The sequence below is a fragment of the Chaetodon auriga genome, chromosome 2 (genome assembly GCF_051107435.1).
Source record: "Chaetodon auriga isolate fChaAug3 chromosome 2, fChaAug3.hap1, whole genome shotgun sequence".
Taxonomy (NCBI): Eukaryota; Metazoa; Chordata; class Actinopteri; order Chaetodontiformes; family Chaetodontidae; genus Chaetodon; species Chaetodon auriga.
In genome coordinates this window covers 20584798-20606734 of record NC_135075.1, presented here as the reverse complement: position 1 = coordinate 20606734, position 21937 = coordinate 20584798, and the positions used below count along the sequence as shown (strand labels likewise).

The following is a 21937-nucleotide window of genomic DNA, read 5'->3' as shown; positions in this document are numbered from 1 at the left end:
GTTGAACTTTTACAGGTTTGGTTTTATTTTAAACTGTTTCTTAAATATATTTATTGTACAGTTACAGTAGAGCAGTATAAAAAGCAAACGTTTCGGTTCATACAGGGTTGTTTGAATCAGCATCTTGGGAAATGAGCACCTCCACAATCGAGACACTAGAGGGCAGTAGGTTTGCTTTTTGGCAACATTTCATCCTGCAGGAGGAATTCCAGCTTCAAATCTTGGGGGAACAATCAGTTTAAAATCCTCTACAGTTCAAAACTTAACACTAGATAAAGAAAAAATAGAAGCTGCCATTTCTAGCTTATTGAGTGGGACCTGATCAGTCATTAATGAATGGAGCAGGAAGTGATGTGCTGTTGTACAGTCAGATTGAACCACATGCACATAAGAAGGCTTGTTAAGGGGCGCGAGTACATCAAAACCAGAGTTTAATGTATCATACTATGGAGGAGCCCTTACGCTTGGTGAAAAATGACTATCTGTTGGACAATATTTCAGCTGGTGAAGACAATGTCAGAGTGGCCTTTATGTAAAGTCATTAATCACGCTGGGCTTGTGGAAGTTAATCTGCTAAATTGGGGGGAGGCGAAGTAAAGGTGGACAAATCATGATGCCACATGCCTTATTCTTAGGTGTGGCCACTGATACTGAGTAAGCTCCATGTAATTTCTGTCAAAATGACGTCATCTCTTCTGTGCTGGTACACTGCAAACATAGTGAGGCCACGCGGCTGGCGAAGTTAGAACGGAGTGACAGCAGAAAACCATGAATGCAACCATGTATCATATTGGAGTTTTGTGTCCCCGTCATCCGCATACCTTCAGTCTCCAAACTGGAGTTTTGCTTTTGCTGTATTTTTTCCTCTGTGGATTTCATTTTGATCTGAGTCACAAACAGTGACCAATGGGCTCTCGGTACTTTTGTCCACTAGCATGCTTTTCTGGTGCTATATACACCCCCAGACACTCAGAGAGGGATTTCAAACCGGTATTGCGTTTTAATACAGTAAACACTGCAATACTCATAAAAAAAAGCCTGTCTGCCCTGAATGAACTCAGTGACAGGACATACTGTACCAGAGCAGACATATTGCTTTTTCTCTGTTCACATGTTCCTCTTTTAACTGTGTTTTGATGCTCAGACACGAACGGCAGCTACAGTACATTCTACCACCATAAGCTTTTTGAGGTTCAAATAGAGTAGCGCCACCTAATTAGAAACATCAGCACCTTAAAATTATACAATCTCACGTTTTAAAAATTTGTTCATTTTACAACATCACATATTTACACTGATATTAAAATGCAGGAGTAGAAAATGGGAAAACAGAATCCATGATATGAATCTAAATAAATAATGTAAACAACACAAAAATGTAAACATTGTTTTTCAGGAATATCAATGAATTCGCTGTAAAGTAATAAATTAGTCAGTGCATAATGTCTTGAGAGGAAATGCAGTATGACACCATGATCACGGGAAAATCGGTACATTTCATCAATTAAGTGCAAGCAGCAACATCGGTGGCTGTCCCAGTAATGTTGACAACAGAAACACTAAAACATAATAGAAGCCCTGATAGGATTTTATAGTCATGGTCTCGTATGACACGATGTGAAAATAATATGACACGTTTTCATGACGGACAGAGAAATACAAACTGACGTGGAAGGTGACAGGAGACATTAATAGACCGTCGAGTAGAGGGCCTCTTTGACTGAGGCCTCTGTCGCTGAGGTGTCATTTAGGTTCTTGCAAGGCTGATCTTGGGCCAGCGGCTATGGAGGGAACAGATGGGGCTGCTGCTCCGTCAGCTCGGTTTCTGCCTCACTTCAGTGTTTTTTCCAGAACATTTTTCAAGAACACTCACCAAGGATTTGTTTTGTTATTTTCCTGCTTTAAGGACACAGGGGTCTTTTTCAGCCTCTCTGCAACGTCCCTGATCACGACTCTGTGTATTCTAAGGTCCGTGAGAGTAAAAGAGGCATTCACAGGCCGGATCTGCATGTGTTTGAGTGGGCTTAGGCGTCAGATTTTCACCAGTTGCTAGGAGGCTGGCTGGGCTCTGCACTGCCTGAATGGTCCAGCTCTGCGCTGTCGCAGTCCGAGTCATCGTACAGGCCCTGGTTTGGAGGAAAACATGAATCATCTGAGTTAGAACAGCAACAGACCTTTTAATGTTGACTACAGGAGCAGATTCAGATCTATTGTCTGCCTCTATATATCAGCCTACGTCATGATTTCTCCTTTAGTCCACTCTCTGCAGCCTACCTCATAATTATGGTCATTACTAGCGAGCTGGGTCTTGACTTGTCGAAGAATAGCCTCCTTCTCAGACAACCCGTCAGAGCCCAGCTGGGTGGGGTCAGATGGGTCAGCGGGAATCTCCGAGCCCTGAGACAGCAGGTCGTCGCTCTTGTCGTCCAGACGCTCGTCCGTGTTGGTGCTGACCACGTCCGGCGTGCCGCTGTGGGAATGGTCGGTGGTGTTTCCCTCCTCACCGTCCGAGACCGACAAGTTCTCTGAGCTGAAGGTGGACAGGGACTGGCACTTGCTCATGCTCACAGGACGCCTGAGCGGGAAATAGGGAAGGGTGCACATACAGTACAGTGAGAAAACACTTTTAATTTCAATGGCATTACCGCATTTATAGGCACTTCACAGCAGAGAGACATGAGAGCTGAACCATGACACAGACCCACAGATGTGTATTAAAAATGTGATAATATATTCATGCTAGAAAGTCTCTTCAACCACATTTAGCATGAAATTGTGGCTGAATATAAGGATCACACTCGCATAACTGTTTGTCACTATTGTTCACAGGCTATGTGTTAAAGGCCCTGCACACCCACACAGGTGCTGTCAGTTGTTCAGGCTGACTCGCCCTCAGGCAGGTCAGGGTGTCGTTACATCAGGCTAAAGTGAACACACCTGTGAGGGGGCTTTAAAATGTAATGTTGGATGTGTGTTGTTGAGCACTGCTTTAAATGGACGCGCAGATGGAAATGTGAACACAGCAGGTCTTCAGTAATTCTATTTAACTCTCACCGTCTCCTCGGCAGCTCCACTTCACTGTCCACTTCTCCCTCCTCTTCCTCTGATGACACTCCACGTCGCTGCAGAGAAAAGTAACAGGATGTGTGAAACCACAGCGTTTCCCCGTTTCACTGCACATTAATTATCCTTACTCCTGCCAAGATGAGCCGTCTGCTGAGATACGACCCTGATGACATCCTGGGTACAACCTATACGTAGTACCACTTTTAGCTACCACTACTGACACATCAACAAGTAGCAGTAACTGACTACTAATTATGTGGATCATAATTAAACACTTGAATCTAGTCTTTCCACAGCGCTCTGTGGTTTTCATGTGTTATCTTTATTTGTGGCGTGGCATTTCTAAAAGAGGATTGTACTAATGGAGCCATTATGTTCGGCAGATAAGAGACCAAAAGGTTTTAACTATCTGGACTTCATCTGTGTTAATTATTACGGCAAAACAATGAAATCATCACAGCCGGGCAGCATTTTTCTCTTGTTTGACACCTTGAAAAATGCTGGTTTGTACAGCAGGTTGAGTCAAACGAGAGGCAGTGATAAAAGCTGCTTTGTATGTTGCTTAACTGCCGATAAAAGAAATCAAAATGGTCTGATTTCCCCAAAGCTTCTCACTGCCAGTAAACATTTGCTCTCTTATAACACAGAAGTCAGACTGATGTGATGAAACAGGGCAGCGCTGACAAAGCCTCACCTGACTGCGTGTGACTGCAGCCCTGTAGAGCAGTGCTGCAGGTGTGAGGCGTTGACTTCTGGGTGAGCGTGTGATCACCGTCCCGTCCTCCTTCTCCTCGCCCTCGTGGGAAACGCGGGGGTTCCCGAGCACAGACGCCCTCCCCGCAGCTGCCCCCCTGCCACATGGCGAGTCGGGGCTACTGGAGAACGGAATAGACGCTGCGTCCTCGCTGGGCGTGTCACTGCGTGGAGGTGTTTCCGCCAAGTCATCCGTCCCCACGCCCACATCTGGGCCCTCCTCCGGCCCTCCAGTCCTTCTGCTCTCCCCGAGCCCTGCGGAGGCGCTCTGGCTGCCCGCTCTGTCCAGCCCTGGCCTGGCCTGCCCCTTTCTCCGGCCTTCAGCCTCCAAGGTGGTTGAGATGAGATCCGGGCTCGAGGAGTACATCTTCTTGAGCAGCAGATCATGCTGCAGACCCCTGAGGGCTGCACTGGGGTCTAGGTGCTGCTTGCTGCTGGGGACAGACGTGGTGGAGTTGACCATTGCTAATGAAGAGGAGAGAGTGGCTTTCAGCTGAGCCAAGTCTCCGCTGCTGCCTTTACCCGCCTTCCTGTAGCGGGGTTTTCCTCGGCGTGAGCGGCCAGGGGAGGTAGAGCCCTTGTTGGGGATCGTGACTTGGGTCATGGAAGAGTCCAGCTTGGGGAGGATGACCTCTGACTTTAGTAAGTCTGGCCTGGAGAAGGTAGGGGCAGAATTAATGAAAAAACAGAGGCAAAGAATGAACATTTCAATACTCTGAAATGCATTCATTGTTACAGAGATGCTAGTGCATCTCCTGCACTCGTCACCATATAAATTAAAGGATAAGGATGGTGACATTCTGTTATTGCAGAGCCTTGGGGAGCAACTTGATCAAACCATCTACATATAAATGCAGCCCTGCTGTCTCACCTCTTGCTGTGTGATGGCAGTTTCTGAGGTACGTTGCGTTTCTTCATGAGTTTCTCCATCGAGTTGGAGGAGGCCGACTGTCTGGAGCTGTGGTGCTTGAAGCAGCCCGGGTACTTCTTGTCCAGCGACTGCTCTCTCCTGATGTTCAAACACAGAGCTGTTTAATGGATGTCAATGGATACTCGGCATAAGAGAGCACTTTGTTACATGCAATGGCCCTGTGTGACTGGATGTAATGGCCATTCACTTCACATTAGGGATGAACTTTTCCCTGCTCTTTCATTACAAATACACTGCTTGACCAAGGGTGATGGATAAAACTATTAGTACAAAGTATCTAAATGACTGCAGACGGAGTTTTCCTACTGTCACAGTGGGGATGTAGCTTTCAATAACTTGAAAACTCCTTTGGTTGGACCTTTCACTCACAATCCCCATGCAACCTGACAGAACTGCAGTAGTTTTGCAAAGAACTGATGCATGTGTAAAACTGGAGCCACATTAACTTCCCTTTCAGTCAGTGTTGTAAAAGAATAAAACATGAAAACTTCCAAGGCGATATATATGTTCTATACTGCATGTACTGTAAATAAATAGCAGTTTTCCTACTTGTGCAGTTCTTTCTCTTTGATCTCCAGCTGCAGCATGATGGCGTTGAGCTCCATGTAGAGATTGTTGGCTCTCTCCAGTTTCCTCTCGTAGTGCTCCCGGATGTCAAGCGCATGTCTGCGAAGACAGGAAAACAATAGTCAGCTTACCCTCATGTCTTTCTTATTGGTGGAGCTATTTTCTATTTATTTCCACATCTATATTTCAAGGTGTTGGTCCTCTTTGTGTGTCCACTTTGCTGCTAACCTGAGTTCTTCTCTGCGTCTTTTGATCAGCTCCTCATCCAGCCTGTGAAGACACGTCCCCTCAGACTTGATCTTTTCAAAGTGGTGCCTCACCTCGTCCCTCCACTCCACCTGGTGAGACACGTAAGCACATCCATCAGAGCGGGACTTACGATAGCTAACTATTTCACCATCTTACAGGAAAGAATAAAAACATTGTACAAATGTTGTCTTCTTCATCCTCTGATAAGTACTATTACCAGCACCTCTACTATGATCAATGCTTCTGCCACCACTACTATTACTACATCCAGCCTTTATGTTACTACGACTATGATTAATCATATTGTGTCTGTGCAGTAATTCAAAGTAGCCACAGCTGCCTGTAATCACAGCAGTAATCAGTAACTTGGAGGTAATACAAACTAAAATCAGAATGATCAATTAGGGACTGTAGTTACTTACTCTGTCAATGCAGCAGACAACAGGATGTACCTGCTTCATCACATATGAAGCATCTAATTTTAATATTTTGGCAGCTGTTGTTTCCAGCTGTATCTCCGTATAGCATTTTTCTAAGCACCTGTTTTTTTCTGTGTTTTATTAGATTTGCCTGGAAAATGCTGCCATTCCTGTGTTTTTTTCCATTTGAATGACAAAGTATAACTCAGCTTTATTTGAGTAATAATATCAACAACAAATGATATTAATACTGAGAATAAACTTCATTGCACCTTGATCTGGTAAAAGAAAAAGCTCTTAATTTGCTGAGAGACTGAGGTTCATGTGTATCATTGAAACAAAACCCATTAAGCTGTCAGATGATAATCAATACGCAGGGAGTGACACTGAACATGAACTGGCATGACATGAGCGCACACACACACACACACACACACACACACACAAAATACAGCGAGGGCATTTTCTTGTACACAGTGGAGCATGACAGCTGTTATCTGATACCTGTCATATCAAAGGACAAAGGAAGTCAGATATATGAGTGTGTGCACGTACATGCATGTGCGTGTACCACACGTGTGTGTGTGTGTGTGTGTGTGTGTGTGTGTGTGTGTGTATTTCTGTCTGTTCAAGACTGATGCTCTTCTTATTAAGCTAATGGACTCTGTGCGCACTTTTCTACGTCTCCAGTCCCTGCTTTCTCCTCTCTCTGTGCTCTCTGCTCTCTACCATTAAAGCAATCAATACACTCCAGCAGCAAATACTTCTTTCTAACGTCACAAGAAAAATCCATTATGGGGCACAGAGGAGAGGAACTGGGGAGGGTTGCGAGAGGGGGAAGGGGAGCAGGGAGGAATAAAGGCTCAAGGATAAGTGGAGAGAGTGAAGCTTTGTATTTTGCATGGTGAGATATAAATGCAGGAGGAGGCTGTGGGCTGCTGCGAAAAGAAAATCAAATCATATTCACTTTTTGTATCTGTGTGCGCAAGAGTGTCTCCTGATTATACACGCTGGGGTTATAAATGGATCTGTGGTTCAGCATGGCTGAGTAAACACATATCTTCCACACAATTATACTTCTTCTTCTAAGTCTCCTGTCCTTCATCTGTTTGGGTTGGCAGCGATCTCACATATTTGTCACGGGCCCCCATCTCCCACGCCCGCCCCCTCTCCATCACACAGACCTTCTCCATCACCCTTTGATATGATGGAGGTTGAAAAAGGTTCTCTCTTTCACCACAAATCAGCACTCACATGCGACAAGGAACAAAGACCAAGAAACCAACAATAATATGTTGTGATTGAAAGCACAGGTATTATTAGCGGGCTCCCGAGAGGCCTGGGGCCCCCGTGCAGCTGCACCCGCTGCACTGCCTGTAGTTACTGCAGCAGACTGGAAACAAATGGCAGTGGGCTGACAGCAAAATGACTATTAGAGATACTGGCTGCTGCAGGAGGTTTTCTATTAGGAGGCATACAGAGCTCTGTGTACCTCATCTAATGTCTATTTCTTCACTTATTCGACAAGGGAGGCTGTGATTTGAGAAAGGATGGTTCTCAAATTTTCCCTTAATTACACATTTTTTTGTATTGAATTGTATTGAATAAAGTGCTTTTTGACCTCATTCTCTTTTTCTATTTTATCTGTAGCGTCTAAACTGACAGTGATACACAATGAAAAGATGTCAAAGCAGCTGTTCAGGTCTCCCTGTGGACAGAGATAAAGTGAGCTTACCTGAGACTGAAAGTAGGTTTCTTGTGGAGTTGAGAGGATATCTGCAGAGGCGATGTCCAGGTGCAGGAGGATCTGTCGGAAGGAAGGCCTGTTTCTCGGCTTGCAGTTCCTGTAAACAAATGTTTTGTCAGAAATGCAGTGGCCATGGAAGATAATGACCTTTCCTCTCTTATTAACAGCTGCCTCTCTATAAAATATTCTCTCCGACTTTCACTCCCTCAGCTTTCTTAAATCTTCTAAGTGCATTATATTCTCTTCGTGCTGATGCCTCAACTTTCTTTTTCCAAATCATCCTTCTTCCCTCCCGCCCGCTCACCAGCATTGCCTCAGGAGCAGTTTGAAGCTGTCTGGGCAGCTATCAGGTACAGGCAGCTGCAGGCTGTTGTTGCCCACTCCCCAGATGATAGCAGAGGAGTCCACATCCTTATACGGCACCTCTCCCGTCAGCATCTCCCACAGCACCACACCGAATGACCTGCAGAGAGATGTGGCATATTTCCATTCAGACATGTTGATGAAGATGTGAAGTGAACTGCTGAAAGGGAACACGAACGGAGTGTCACACTTTTCATTTTGTGGAGAGAAATATTGAGATTTAGATCACTAGCACTGTTGTCTCTGATGGGAACTTTATCGCTGTAAAAAGCCTTTGATGCACATGCCTTGTGGGCAGTCTCTGGTAGCTTAAACTGATTATCATCCAGTTTTATCAGTTTGGTGCAATGAAAGTTCTGTCACTGCTAACAATTTTGGAATCATTGTTAATAAATGCTCAACAGTTATACTGGTAGTGGGCAAAGTAACGAACACCACATTGCAGATTCCCAGCCATCGATATGTATGTTTTACTAATAATCCTGGTGTCAGGTCAATATGTATAAGCCCTGACAAATATATCACAGCCCCAAAAAACAGAGCAAATGTCGACAAACATTCGCGGAAACACGATGCTTTATTTCACCACAGTTCAGAGCTTCACTGATGAGCTCCAGCTTGATGGGGCAGCGAGAGAGCAGCACCCATGGGGAAGGTAACTACGCGACCACATACAGTATCCAAGGTGCCAATAGCATCACACGCAGCAGTGAGCGTGTGTGTGAGCGTGTGTGTGATGTTGTGTTTACATGTGTATTTTTAGAGTCTCTCCATCTCCTTGTTTATGATTTGTGATATAAATGCACAAGATGAGATACTTGATTTCAAGGCAATCATGGATTTTTTTATAACCAGGTTGAATATTAGCTCTTAATTAGTCGATGGATTACAATTCTGTCATCAGTTTATTTCTGTACTTTCTAATAACATTCAGTAATGAAAGGAATGACTCCTTTGCCAGCTCAGTGTGGCTTATCTGAAAGTATTATAATTTTCATTTGCATTGTTCATCAAGATTTCTAACAGTAAAATTCAAGAACTTTTCAAGAGCTTTCAAGCTACCTTCTTAAAATCCCTGGACTCTCTAAGCCTTCATTATCACGTCTAAATTGTTACTATAAATGAAATAAAATGTGAAAAATAAAATTTGCGGAATTCCTTCGTACCCAAAGCAATCAACATATATTGTCACTCTGTTTATTTTACCAGTATTAACCGATTGTATGTTTTGATCATGATTATTTAATTCTTGATCACCAGGAAACAACAAATATGACAACGGGATTGTTTCATTTCAAATATTGAAAGATTTTTGGTTTATGTGGGTGATTGTGTTGAAAATCATACATTTTTCAAGGGTTGTAGTCGAATTCAAGTTAAAATTAAACATTTTACAAACTTTCAAGCTTTTGCATTTGAAAACAGAGAAATTAACAGTTTTAATCATCAGGGTTTTCTCTTCCCAATTTCCACTCTTGTTATGAAATGAATCTTGTTCGATCCTTTAATCTGCAGACCCAGTTGCTTTATAACCACAGGTAGAAACTTCTTGCTGCATTACAAGTACTTTACATAATGCAATGCAGCATTATACTGAACCCAGTCAATATATAGACTCCATCCTGTTGGCCTATGTCCTGCACTAAGCAACATTTTCTTATGTTGTGCAACATTCTTCCTCTGATTTCAATATTATTTCTGAATGTATTTTTTCCAAGTTCTCCATGTAGCTTTCAGCTTATTGCCTTTATTGTTTTTAGCTTAGCGATTACCAATGTGTTCTCTTTCTTCTTCTATTTATTATGTATTCATATGTTGATCTGTGAGGTGGGGCTGCTGCAATATAACTGACTCTCGGGAGTAAATGTAGTTAATCTAAGTTATGAAAGGTTAAAATACCTTCATGTTAAATTCTACCTGCTATTTCATTCTAGTCTTTATAGAAAAATCTGTTGAAATATGACAAGTATGATCAGCACAAAGCAAAAATGACTTCATACATGGTAACACTTGACCACTGCCTCTCCTCTGATTCACTCCTTTCATGGTATGACTTACTGCATAATTTACATACATTTAAACAAAACTGTACAGTATACACCCATGCTTTGCTTTCTTTCCACATCAAAAGCTTTTTAATCCTATTTTCACTTCTCTGCTAATGCACTGCTGGCTCTGGGCCAAACCATCCACAGGCTCAGAAGGTTATTCCAGCCTCTCCTGAGCACTGCAGCATCTGGCAAATCAATTATTAAATTAGCCAGCGTTCCTTTCAGGACGGAGAGGAAGAGTGATGGAGGGATGAAAGATGGGGGGTGGGGGCGGTGGGGAAGAATGTACTGGGGGAGATCAGGGTTTAACACAGGGCAACCCATCAGATATGGCAGAGGCCCTATAGAATTTCATGTAATGAGATATCGTACATAATACTGAATAGATTTTCTGGAAACAGGATCCTGCGCTCTATATTGTAGTAGGCTGTAGCTAATGAGATTCTCTGACAGATAAGACAAACCATAAGGGAACATTGCAAAGGTTCACTGCTGCAGAGGGAGGTGTAAAATGGTCGTGACACCTACCAAATATCCACCTTCTCTGAGACCGGCTCGTTGCGTATGACCTCAGGAGCCATCCAGGCCACCGTACCGGCAAAGGACATCTTGGTGCTCTTGTCACTGAGCTCTTTGGACGTCCCGAAATCAGAAATCTTCACTGAGTCATCGTAAGTGATCAGCATGCTGGAATGACACATTGAACGACAAGTTTATATCTGCAAAGACAGCTGAGTTCAATCAGCTGTTCACTAAATGTAAACAAATTCAAACCCATCATTGACGTGACACGTCATCACTCCATGTACTGTGGCAGTTTGGGCCTTTCAGAGTTAGAAATTTGCTCTTTAATCACAGCGTCTGAATTTGTATCTGTATCTTTGCAAAGGAGGTTTCTCAACCTGTGGGTCCGGACGTGTTTATTGTTTTTCCAGCCTACTTCAGATGAAACCACTCCCACTTTCACATGCCTCGATGGCTGCGTTCCCATGGAAACTGCTTTCACATGGACCACGACAGCCACAGTAGCTTGGAAAATAGCAATATGGGACACTGAATCTGATGAGTTTACTGTTTATCAAACCACAAATGAGATAAGGATTCGCTAGGTGGCGTGCATTTATTATGATAGAAACTTAAAGGACATAAAGGGAACGCAGCCGCTGAGGTTTCCTTCATACAGTCGTTTCATCTAAAGCAGGTTGAGAAAATGACAGACACGCACCCTGAAAAGTATTCAAATGACCTGATCACAACTGGTAGACACTACTTTGTTTTAGGGGCTCAGAACCTCAAAAGGTTGGGACACAGTAGAATCATCCATCATTGCTCTAATTTCCATCCGAGTCAGACTGATCATGTCTGAGATATCTCGTGAGGTAGAGATTAGAAAAGGAACACAAACCTTCATCCATCATCATCAACACGATCACTTACACTTGAATTACAAAGCTGTAATCACACAGTTATCTTTCACCAGGTCTAAACTCACTTTGGTGACTTGAGGTCTCTGTGGATGATCTTGTGCAGGTGAAGATAGTTCATGCCCCCAGCGATGCCCATGGCCCAGTCCATGAGCAGCGACGGTTGGATCTTCCTGCCTGCTCTGAGCACCTCGTACAGCTGTCCCTGGGCACAGTACTCCATGATGATGCAGTAACATGGAGCCTGAGTGCAAATACCTCTGAGAGTGTAGAGAAGCATGCATGGTATGTTAAGACAGAACATATTAGAGCTGTTACAGTGCCAACAATGAATGGAAAACTTTTAAGCATTTTATGTTATAATGTGATTTGAAGGATTATGTGTAAAACTGTCATACATACAGTTACGATAAAACGGAGGAGAAAATCGTAAAAACATGCAATTTTACTGGAATCCTCTGCACTTGTGATCGTTTGTACTAACTTGAAAGTGATGATGTTGGGGTGTTTGAGCTTGCGCAGGTGCTTGATGTCTGTCTCTTTGATATTCCGCACTTTCTTTACGGCCACTTCCTGTCCGTGCAGTTTGCCCAGAAAGACGGCGCCCTGGGCTCCGCTGCCCACCCACTGCAGGTCAGAGATCTCCTCGAATGGGACCTCCCACGCCTCTGCGATTGGGGAAGAAGATGGAGGGAAAGCAGCTGGTGAGTTTATCGGTGTGGCAGCGTGTCAATAATGGATGTAGGGCAGAGTGATGATTGCCATATTAATCTGAACTGATTACAAGTTATTTTCACCGGTCTGCACGAGGAAACCAAGCTGAAAACTCTGTTTCATAACAATACAAAACACCAGACCGTTATTAAGGACTGCATTTTTGATGAGCAGTAGAAATATCCTCTATGTCCTTTATTTCATTTGAGTCTCTAATTTATCTCAATTTACTTTTTTTTCCTTTATGTTCTAATGATTTATTTTGCTTTATTACAGACATTTCATCCTTGTCTCATCACATAATTGAGTTATTTTGATGTCAGTCTCTTCATACTTTGACATTTGGAGAAATACTCGTATGCTTTCTTGCTGAGAATTAGATCTGAAGATCGATACAACTCTCACGTGTTCCCATTTGATATAAGCTGCAGCTAGCAGTTGGTTACCCTAGCTTAGCATTAAGACAGGGGTAAACAGGGGCTCTGTCCAAAGGCAACAGAATCTGCCTACCAAAGTCTCTAACACTTACAAAATAGCATGTTATATCTTGTTGGTTTAGTCTGTACAGAAGCGTAACAATGACATGTAGTAGTTTTTGGTGTTGGGCACTTCCTGAATTCTCTGCTGGCTGCTTGGCAACTTCAAGAAACAGATGAGCACAGAACCCTCTATAAGACCGTAAGATGTCATTTTTACACTTTGGTTTTTTTATGCAAACCTGAAAAAACGGTCACAACCGAGTGGTGGAGGTGCTGGATTTGGTTCTGTGGTATCAGTCTTATCATCTAATTCTCATTAAGAAAGCGAATAAGCTTATCCTGTAAAAATGTCGAACTATTCCTTTAATATGTCAACATGTTCATATGTCATGCTAGTAAAATGAAGAAAGAGCACACTCATTTCATGATTAGTTGTGCATGCATTCAAAACAGGCAAAAAGGCTCGAAGCATTAAGATAAAAAAGCACTTTGTGCCAAAAAGTCTGTAGGCTCAGTGGCAGGGAGCACACAGCACCACGACAACAATAACAGACCTGTGATAGTGAAACCTGTTGTAAGTCCTGGCTCTGTGAGTCAACCCAGAGCCCAAGCTGATATCTTGTTCTGTAGTTGAACCTCACTTTAACCTAAGACATGGGGTGTGCAGGCAGACAGACAGGGAGCGCTAATCTCCTGTGGGTAATTCTCCCTCAGCCTCCTAAATCCTGCTTAGTGCCATTGTGGGGCTGAAGCGAAACAGGGGTCCAACGCTCAGGAGAGGGTTGGAAGAGGGAGGGGATTTGAGAGGCTAATGTGGCTGCATGGAAAACAGGGAGGTGGAGGGGTAGTGACGGCAGAGGTGATGGTGTGTGTGTGAAGAGAAAAGTAGGGAGGGGGATTCCCCACGGGTCGGCAGGGGTCCATGTGGCTGAAGACAGACTGTTAATACAGAGAAAATATACAGCCCGCTCTGCTGCTGTTCATAACCCCAGAAAAGAAGATTCAGACACATTTGTCATATTAATAAGGATGGTATGAATGATTAACGCTCACCAGTGATAGGTTGAGGCCTCTAACGAGCCTCCAAAGTGTCACACAGTAAAGACTCAAGGCCGCATCTTTATCTAATATCCCCAGGTCTGCTTTGTTTGATCTGAAAAACTGAGGAAATTTAGACCATAACCAGGCAGCCCACGGTCCTTCACAATCAATAAAGGGCAGACGAGGTTCTTGCTCTCTATTGTGCTACACTGTGCCTTCCAATCAAAGCTTAAGAATAGAGCATTGTGATGCGGCAGGCAGCCATTCAGCTGCAATACCCCTATTTATTTCACTTTTATAATATCCGTCTTGCTCGCGTCAGTGTGTGTGACTCCCTGTGATGCTGCACAGAGGAGCGGAGCAGCGAGGTGCAGATGGGCTGGGAGTGATAACAGCGCAGGATGAAAAGGAGAGGAAAGGAGACAATGAGAGATGGAGGGAGGAGGGGAGACGTGGAAGTCAAACGGGTGATAAAATATCAGAAGGCTATAAAAACAAGAAGACGTGTAAATCTGCCACCTTCAAGCCTGATGTGTGCTGCCGTGTTTATTTTATAAAGTTTGGTTTCGGCATCTTTTCTGTCTTTATGTGTTCGTGTCAGTGATATTAAGTGTTTCTATTTGTGGATGTGTTTATGTGTGCGTGCAGACATCCCTGGGCGCATGCTCACATATGCGTGTGTGCGTGTGTGTCAGGTTTGCGTTAATAGAGATGAGAGGCACGGGGTCAGAGCGTGGCCATGCATAATTCATGAAGCAGATTTGGCAGAGGAGTCCCGGGGGAGCTCTGCGCTATTGTAGTGGCTGCAGACATAAACAACACAGCATCACAGGGAGCTAGTTTCATTGGGGGGGTGGTAGCAGGAGGAAGGTGGGGTGGGCACAGGCAGGCGAAAGGATGGGGGGAAATATCAGGGGAAAATGAGCCCTTTGCAGATTTGATAGAGTCTCTCTCTGGCTGCAGCTCTTTCACGTCAAGGAAAGTGTTTATTTACAACATGGCCTTTGAGGGAGTCATTTTCCTACCAACTGTTTAATGTAATTAAACAGTTGAGATAAGATCACTCAATTAGCATATCAAAGATACAGACTGGAATCGAATGGGATGCTAGTGATTGCTGCAACCATAAAAAGCAACCCTTGATGTCAGTGTGTTTATGTCTTTCCACTGAAATGGATTTGACTGCTAGACTCACCGTCCAGGTCGTGCTTGTGCTCTGTGGAGTAAGCTTTGCCGATCATAGTCCAGACAGGCCGTAGACACCCAAACAACCCCTCCAGAAACCCTCCTCCCCCTCCAGTAGACTGGCACTGTAGCCTGGCGTCATCCGCTTGGCTCCTGACCTCACTGCTGTCCAGCTCCTGCCCCTCTCCCTCCGTCCTTCCAGGACTCCCATCATGCTCGTGGAGCTTCAGGACACTGTTGGCAAAGTGCTCTTGTTGTTCCTCGCCTGGTGTCTGGTTGTGTCCCGCAGTCTGCCCCTCTCCCCCTCCACCCCCAGGCTCGACAGCACCTCCGGTGTCTATAGAGAGGACGTTGCGAAGGACGCACTGGGTCGGGGTAAGGTCCATTTCTGGGGTGCAGGGTGTCTCAGCATCGAGGCGACGAAAGGATGGAGGATCAGAGAGGGGTGTGTTGAAGCCGGAGAGAGAAGGAGAGGGGGCACGAGGTTCATGAATAAGCGCCATAACGGCCCGTGGTCATCAGAAGAACTAGAGAACTGGGAGCCTTGACAGGACCAAACATAGGGAGAGAGGAAGAGAGAGAAAGAGGATGAAAATGATTAAAAATCAAATCAAAGAAAAAATTATTCTCTTACCCTCTGGGAGCCATGAAGGCTGATTTAGCTGAATATTGAGTTTGTAGGAGAGAGTCACCTCTGGAAGATGGTTATTTAGGCCTCCTCTAAGTAAAACATTTAGCTATAGTAGCTAAGTTATTATAAATGGCAGAACAAGTCAGTGGAGTGACTGTTATGTATCCCAAAAGGCAGATCTGAGCCATGCGGCTCTGAACTATCTGCAAATGCAGGCAGACAAGAGGGCATATCTCCCTTGAGCTGTGATCAATATCAAAGAAATGCACATTCATAGTTCTTGTGCTCCTCTGGTTCATGTCTTTTTCTCTTTTTTCCCCTATCTCCCAGAGAGTGCTTTGCAGCTTTCTATAAAAAGGGACTTTAAGGACTGTGCAGCAGTCTGTGTTGAAGGGTAACATTTCACAGAGTACACGACAGCAGACTGAGTGAAAAACACACTGTCAGAAGCATAGACTAGAAATACTACGATACAAAGATCGCACATCATCATTTTTAGCATTTCTGAGAGCTCAGACGTAACAATTCATTGCTCACTGCACCACTGTATGGCGAAATATAGGTGAAGGGTACTGTGGTTTTCTATCTACATACTGGTGATCAGGGCAATGACATTAACTTATGAGTCATGATGTCTGACCTCTGGAGGTATCAAATCAATACTAGAATGTGAAACATGATTCAGGATGTGTGGATAAAGAACCACAGGGCAGCCTGTCTGGACCATAAATCTGAGAAAGCCTCAGTCCAGCACTATGTTTGATGAAGTGCTGAGTAAATAATATTAGACCTCCCTCTTTGGCTCGGTTGACAACCTTAAAAAGGTACCTCAGCATCACTGCACCTCAATAAAATATTCTCAACATATCTTACAGAATATTACATGCAGAGCATTGCATTGCTTTTGGATTAGCATGTTCATGGTTAACAAACCCAGTGATCTGCAGGCACAATGGTGCTACAGCTAGTTATTTACATCCTACTAGAGCAACATCACCAGTGTATTCAAATGGATGAGATCAAATGATGGCTGTACAAAAACGAGAGATTTCTGCAAGCCTCCTCAAAGCTTGTCATTTCTCCAAGGACGACAGCATGTACACGCTCAGCGGAGAATGAAAATGCATTACTTCTTGTCAGAGCCTTTTGAAGTGCTCCACTCCTCTTCTGCTATCTCGGAGAAGCGAGAATACACGGTGACAGGTTTTACCTGCTTTGTAAAATAATGATACAAATCAAAATCCTTCACAGCACTGCCAACATCCTGCTGTAGAAATAAACGTGTGTTTTCTCTCCAAGGTTACTGTCTAGTCATTGTAAGAGCCACTTCAGGTATCTTACGTTTACTGTCCATAATCCTGGTCAGTCTGAGGGTCAATTTGAGTCCAATTAGTGAGCCTAATTATATCTACATGCAATTAAGACCATTATATCAACCACCCCACTGTGACCAGTACTCTCACTAAAAGTAATGTGCCTAGCATTAGATGTTTGAGGCCCACTGCTGTGATACCATGAGGAATACCTATTGCTGTTTATTGATAACTCATAGAGAGAGAAATCATAGAGTTGGTCCAAAACAAGAGGAGACCTGCCAGCCTGGAGGATTCATTAACCAAACCACAACCATAAAGCTCAAAGTCTGGAAAAATCCTCCTCATTACAATTTCGTACACAGGAGAAACCCAACCACTGAGACACATCTGGTGTCTGAAATCTGGAATAATCACACATCATTCACATCCGACTGATCCTGGCTGCTAATAGTCCTGCTCCAGCTCGCACTTTATTTATTTCGAGGTATCAGCTGCGGGAGCGGCAGGAGCTGGCTACGGTCTGTTACAGGCCAGTGCGTTGAGGATGTGTCGGAGGGGTTTCTTGTGCGCATCATCGCCTCTCCTCGCACCCCCTGCAGTGAAGATCCCCGGTGCATCCGCGGAGCATCACTGACAACACTGAAGTTGCACACAAACACACGACTGCAGTTTATCTTTGAATAATAAGGGACCGGATGTGGTATTTAGGGATACGATCGGCTACAGACCGGCTGCCTTCTCCTTGCTGCTCATGACGCCAACTGAACGCTGCCAATGCAAAACCAACGATTCCTACCTCAGAGCCGACAGCTGAAGTCCATCGCTGGTGACTGCAAAAGCTTATTCCGATGTATTGTTTAAGGTTTATTCTAATAGCCACCTAATAATTCTATCTGTCTGGCTATTATCAGCATCCACGCGTCTTCCTCCTCCTCCTCCTCCTCGTTGCATCCACTGAGGTTTCTCCGCCCTGGATGGCTGGAAGTCTGCGCTCTCTCCTGCGTTTATCCCAGTGAACAGTAAACACAGCTATAGCTACGCTCCCCTTTGGCTCGCTTGTTTGTCCTGCGCCTCCTCCTCCTTTTCCATTCTCCTCTGAGGATGCGATCTGCGCACACTCAGGAATTTATACGGCTATCTCACCTATAGTAAACACGACCGAGGAGGAGAGGAGAGGAGGATGGGAGGGAGGCAGCGCGCTCCTATCAGAGAAGAAATGCGCTGTGACGAGCTCAGTCCGGTGAGACACGGGACAAGCGCAGGTAAACGGGTTTATGTGGGAGTGAGGCAACTCTTAGGCAGGGAGGAGGGCGGTCAGCCGGTATGTGAGGTGATCAAAATGATGTCATCCCCAAAGCATGCAGCATTTGACTGGACAGCGCCGTGCAAATCCCCTCAAACCCTATTAATGCCCTGTGTATCGAGTGGAATTGGCGCATAATCTGTGAGCGCTACCCCCGTCTGCCACAGAGGGGGCATGCAGGAAGGACGGCAGGTCGTTTTTTATTATCATTTCCAATCTCAACTGACCCATTTCTCTCACACAGGGAGAGTGGGACAGCGCAGGGCCTAAATGGGACTTTCCCCAGGCGTGATTTGTTTCCCTCAGCGACTTCAATTAACCCGAATGAAATAAAATATCACACTAATTTAAACAACTGTCAGCTTTCACCACAAATCTCATTTTGGGTGTTTGAGGATCCTGATATATGCAATAGCACCAGGTCGTCGTCTTCAAGGGTTGCTGTTTAAATTTATTTCTGAGGCTGTATCATGCAAGAATGAACCAATGGGCCAAGACAAGAACACCACATAAACCAGATTCAGAAGGCTGTGGATGCATTCTCACACAAAACCAGGCCACAAAATGTACCAAGAATAAAGAAATCACAATTGGATTTTCAGACCTTTTTGTCTAATAAATCACTGGCAAAAACTGCACTGTGTAATACTAGAGACGTCAGAATAAATGCTAATTAAATAAACATCTTTGGCCTTCTTCTCAAGGCTTTAAAGATGAACTTTGAGCACATAAACACATCAAAATCGAACAACAGGTTCAAGTGTTGAATATTTCAAAGTTTTTGTTTAAATTCACAGGAAATGGCCACTGAATCTTCATAAGCCTTAAGTATGTTCAACCCCTCCCTGTCAGGGGACTCCTGCATGATGAAGGGGTGTCAGTGTAACTCTGCAGGCCAGCGCAGGAGATCATGAAATCACTGTACACACTGGGGAATCTTCCTGCAGTCAAACTGCTTGGCTGACACAGAGGAAGACATGAGTTTGTGGAACAGCTGGGGATCCCATGTCTGAGCTGTGTGCTTACTTGCTAGTCTAAATGGCACATGACCCTTTTTGAATGCTAAATCCAAATCCAGTCCTTATCTCCCAGATTAAGCTCGTGTTGGGTTTAAACCCTAACGATGACCTCATCGTGCTGCTTGTTGACGGTGGGGAAACCCTAACTAGCGCGCAGGGCGACCACGTGAGACTGAAAAACCTGCACAATACACAACCACTCAAAGCCCCCCCCTCCTGTTTTCTGGGCTCTTCTCTTTGCGCTGGCTGAGTTTGATACCTGCAGTGAAATTACAGTTCGGGAACAAAAAAGATTGCCTCTGTTTTCATTTCTTTCGAGCCTTCTGCTTCCATGTGAAGCCTTGCCAAAGTAATAAGAATTATTTTCTTTCTGAGTGTTTTGTATTGTGTTTCTATCTGTGGTGAAGTGATACAGAGGCACCATAACAAGACATTTTTATAGCTGCATTTTCAGACCCACCAAGGGGGAGCAACAACAAAATAATAAAGGAGCTCTTTCATGCAAGTAATTAAATGTTTACCTTTTTTTGCAACAGCCATTTGCACCATTAGGGACTAAAATTATTTTTGGCAGTGGACTTGAATGCTTATGTTTTAATTTTACAATTTAATGGGGAATTATCTTCAAGTTCCCAAATGAATATTCAAGGAACCCTCGCCAAAAATGCGGTTTATGAATGATTAATCTTGGTTTTAATATCACATGAAATAGAGACAGTGGGCAAAAATCTGCGGCTTTAATCAGTCTTGCTATTTTATGTCATCCATATCTATAATTCCTCGCCCTAGTCTGTCTGAAGGCGGTCTGAATGGAGCAGTACATCCTCTGTTCTATTTCTATCATCTTTTTCTGAAAACTTTCTTCATCATTTATTTATTGGTGCCTGTAGTTGCAGGATGGCTCCTCGTTGGGGATGTTCAGTCCTCTAAGGGTCCGTACTGCTGCCTCTGATGTCCACCAACACAGCTTCTGCTTCTGTTGTGGTTACTCCAGCAGAAACAAGCACAGAATGAACGCCGCAGGGTACCACTCCCAATCAGATAAAAACTTCAAATCTACAAAGCGATAGCTTTTTTAAAAAATATATGCAGTGGGATTGATTTTTAAGACTGCACAGTGGATTCAGAATGAGCTGCAGTCTCCTGTCACGTTACACTGCATACATGCAAATCTTGTAATTTAAGAGGAAATAAGCTAAATGTGCACAATTAGAACCGCATAGCTTTAATCTGACTACTGAAGGAATGACTGCACAACACTCCAAGGTAACCATCACAGTCTGATGTAAAATGCTGCATTGTTTGGCAACATGCCTCGTAATCTGTAGGAGGGAATTAGCACAGGCCTGCAGTGAAGGATGTCGAGAGGAATGTCATGTGTGTGCGTGTGTGTATACGCGCCTTTGACTATGAGCGCTCAGTATGTTGTGAAAGGCCCGTTGCCAAGTGGTCACAGATTGTCCCATACCGGTTAAGGGGGAAGGGGGTGGGAGGGTGGAGTAGAGGTGTGTGTGTGCGGCTGGCTGTAGGGAAGGGGGGGGGGGGGGGGGGGGGGCCTGGCTCTTTGGAGAGCCTATTTATGGATCCTCATTGAGCTCTCAATGAGCTAGTCATTGTCACTTCCACTCACACACTGCTGAATAGGTGGCCAATCATCAAATCCACTCAACTCAGTTCCTAAAGGGAACGTGAACAAAACGAAGGCTCTCTGTTTCAGCATCATACTGACTGAAAACCAACAACAGCACAGACATTCTTCTAGATTTCCAGCAAAAGAAGACAGGTAAGGGTGTGTCTATGTTTGTGTGTATGTCTGTGTCCATATACACTCTGGAGTGAGCCCTTCCTCTCCGTCAGGAGAAGCTGATATTGGAAGGTACTGTAATCAATCAGGTTGCCATTGTGTGTTTCATCCTTATTGCCCACTGATGGGATTCATTAAGATTGGCGCCAAGCAGCATTGGTGGGCGTGTAAGGGGGTTGGTGGGTGGGGGATTCTCCATTTCAACCCGATGATCTCACCTCCTGTCTGCAGCTCAGGAAGAAGAGTTTTCATTCATAAAGTTCATCCATTCACATGCGCATGTTCAGGCGCGTGCACAAACACGCACGGCCAACATATCTCCCAATGGGACGCCGAGGAAACAGTTGAGCCAATGAGGCAATATTCAGGTGAGATCACTGCCAGACGCCAAGATGCCTCTTTCCATTTAAAAACTCTATAAAGGATGAGTGTTTGATGCATTACAACACCGCAGGAGCGGAAGAAGATGTCATGGTAAAAAGCTGTCTGAAAACTTGTTGGATAAGAGGTCAACAAATTTCTTTGTGCATATTTATGCGCATATTTATCATTAACATTATTTTTTTTCTGGCCAGTTGGAGGCAGTGGAAACAAGCTGTGAACACAACACTGACATATTGGCTTTTATGTTGATATTGTGACCATATTAGCAGCATTAAAAGTACTAACAGTTGACTATTTGAGCCATGAAGTCATGATTCTGGCCACCTGATTAATCTATGGCAAATATTCACTCTCGTCTTAGCTCTGTTTTGGTCTCCACCAAATCCTGTGGGACATGTTTGGTTCTTTTACCTGCTAAACGCTTAACTGTGTTCACCAGCCAGTCACCGTGTCTGTGTACAGTGGGGTTTTTGGAGCTTTTTCTCCTACTG

The 21937-nt window shown here is 44.3% G+C and overlaps 1 protein-coding gene across 1 annotated transcript; it reads right to left on the bottom strand.

Annotated features, from left to right (window-relative positions):
- Position 1: 1 nt before the first annotated feature.
- LOC143326349 (mitogen-activated protein kinase kinase kinase 12-like) lies at positions 2 to 18056 on the bottom strand. Its single transcript, XM_076739919.1, has 14 exons — positions 17733 to 18056; positions 15000 to 15532; positions 12055 to 12238; positions 11639 to 11830; positions 10675 to 10833; positions 8037 to 8195; positions 7721 to 7829; positions 5546 to 5655; positions 5300 to 5416; positions 4691 to 4828; positions 3761 to 4472; positions 3055 to 3122; positions 2275 to 2575; positions 2 to 2126 (listed from the first exon to the last, which is right to left on the bottom strand). Exons 2-14 carry the CDS (start codon positions 15490 to 15492, stop codon positions 2040 to 2042), a joined length of 2829 nt encoding a protein of 942 aa, XP_076596034.1. The 5' UTR covers positions 15493 to 15532; positions 17733 to 18056; the 3' UTR covers positions 2 to 2039.
- Positions 18057 to 21937: the final 3881 nt, after the last annotated feature.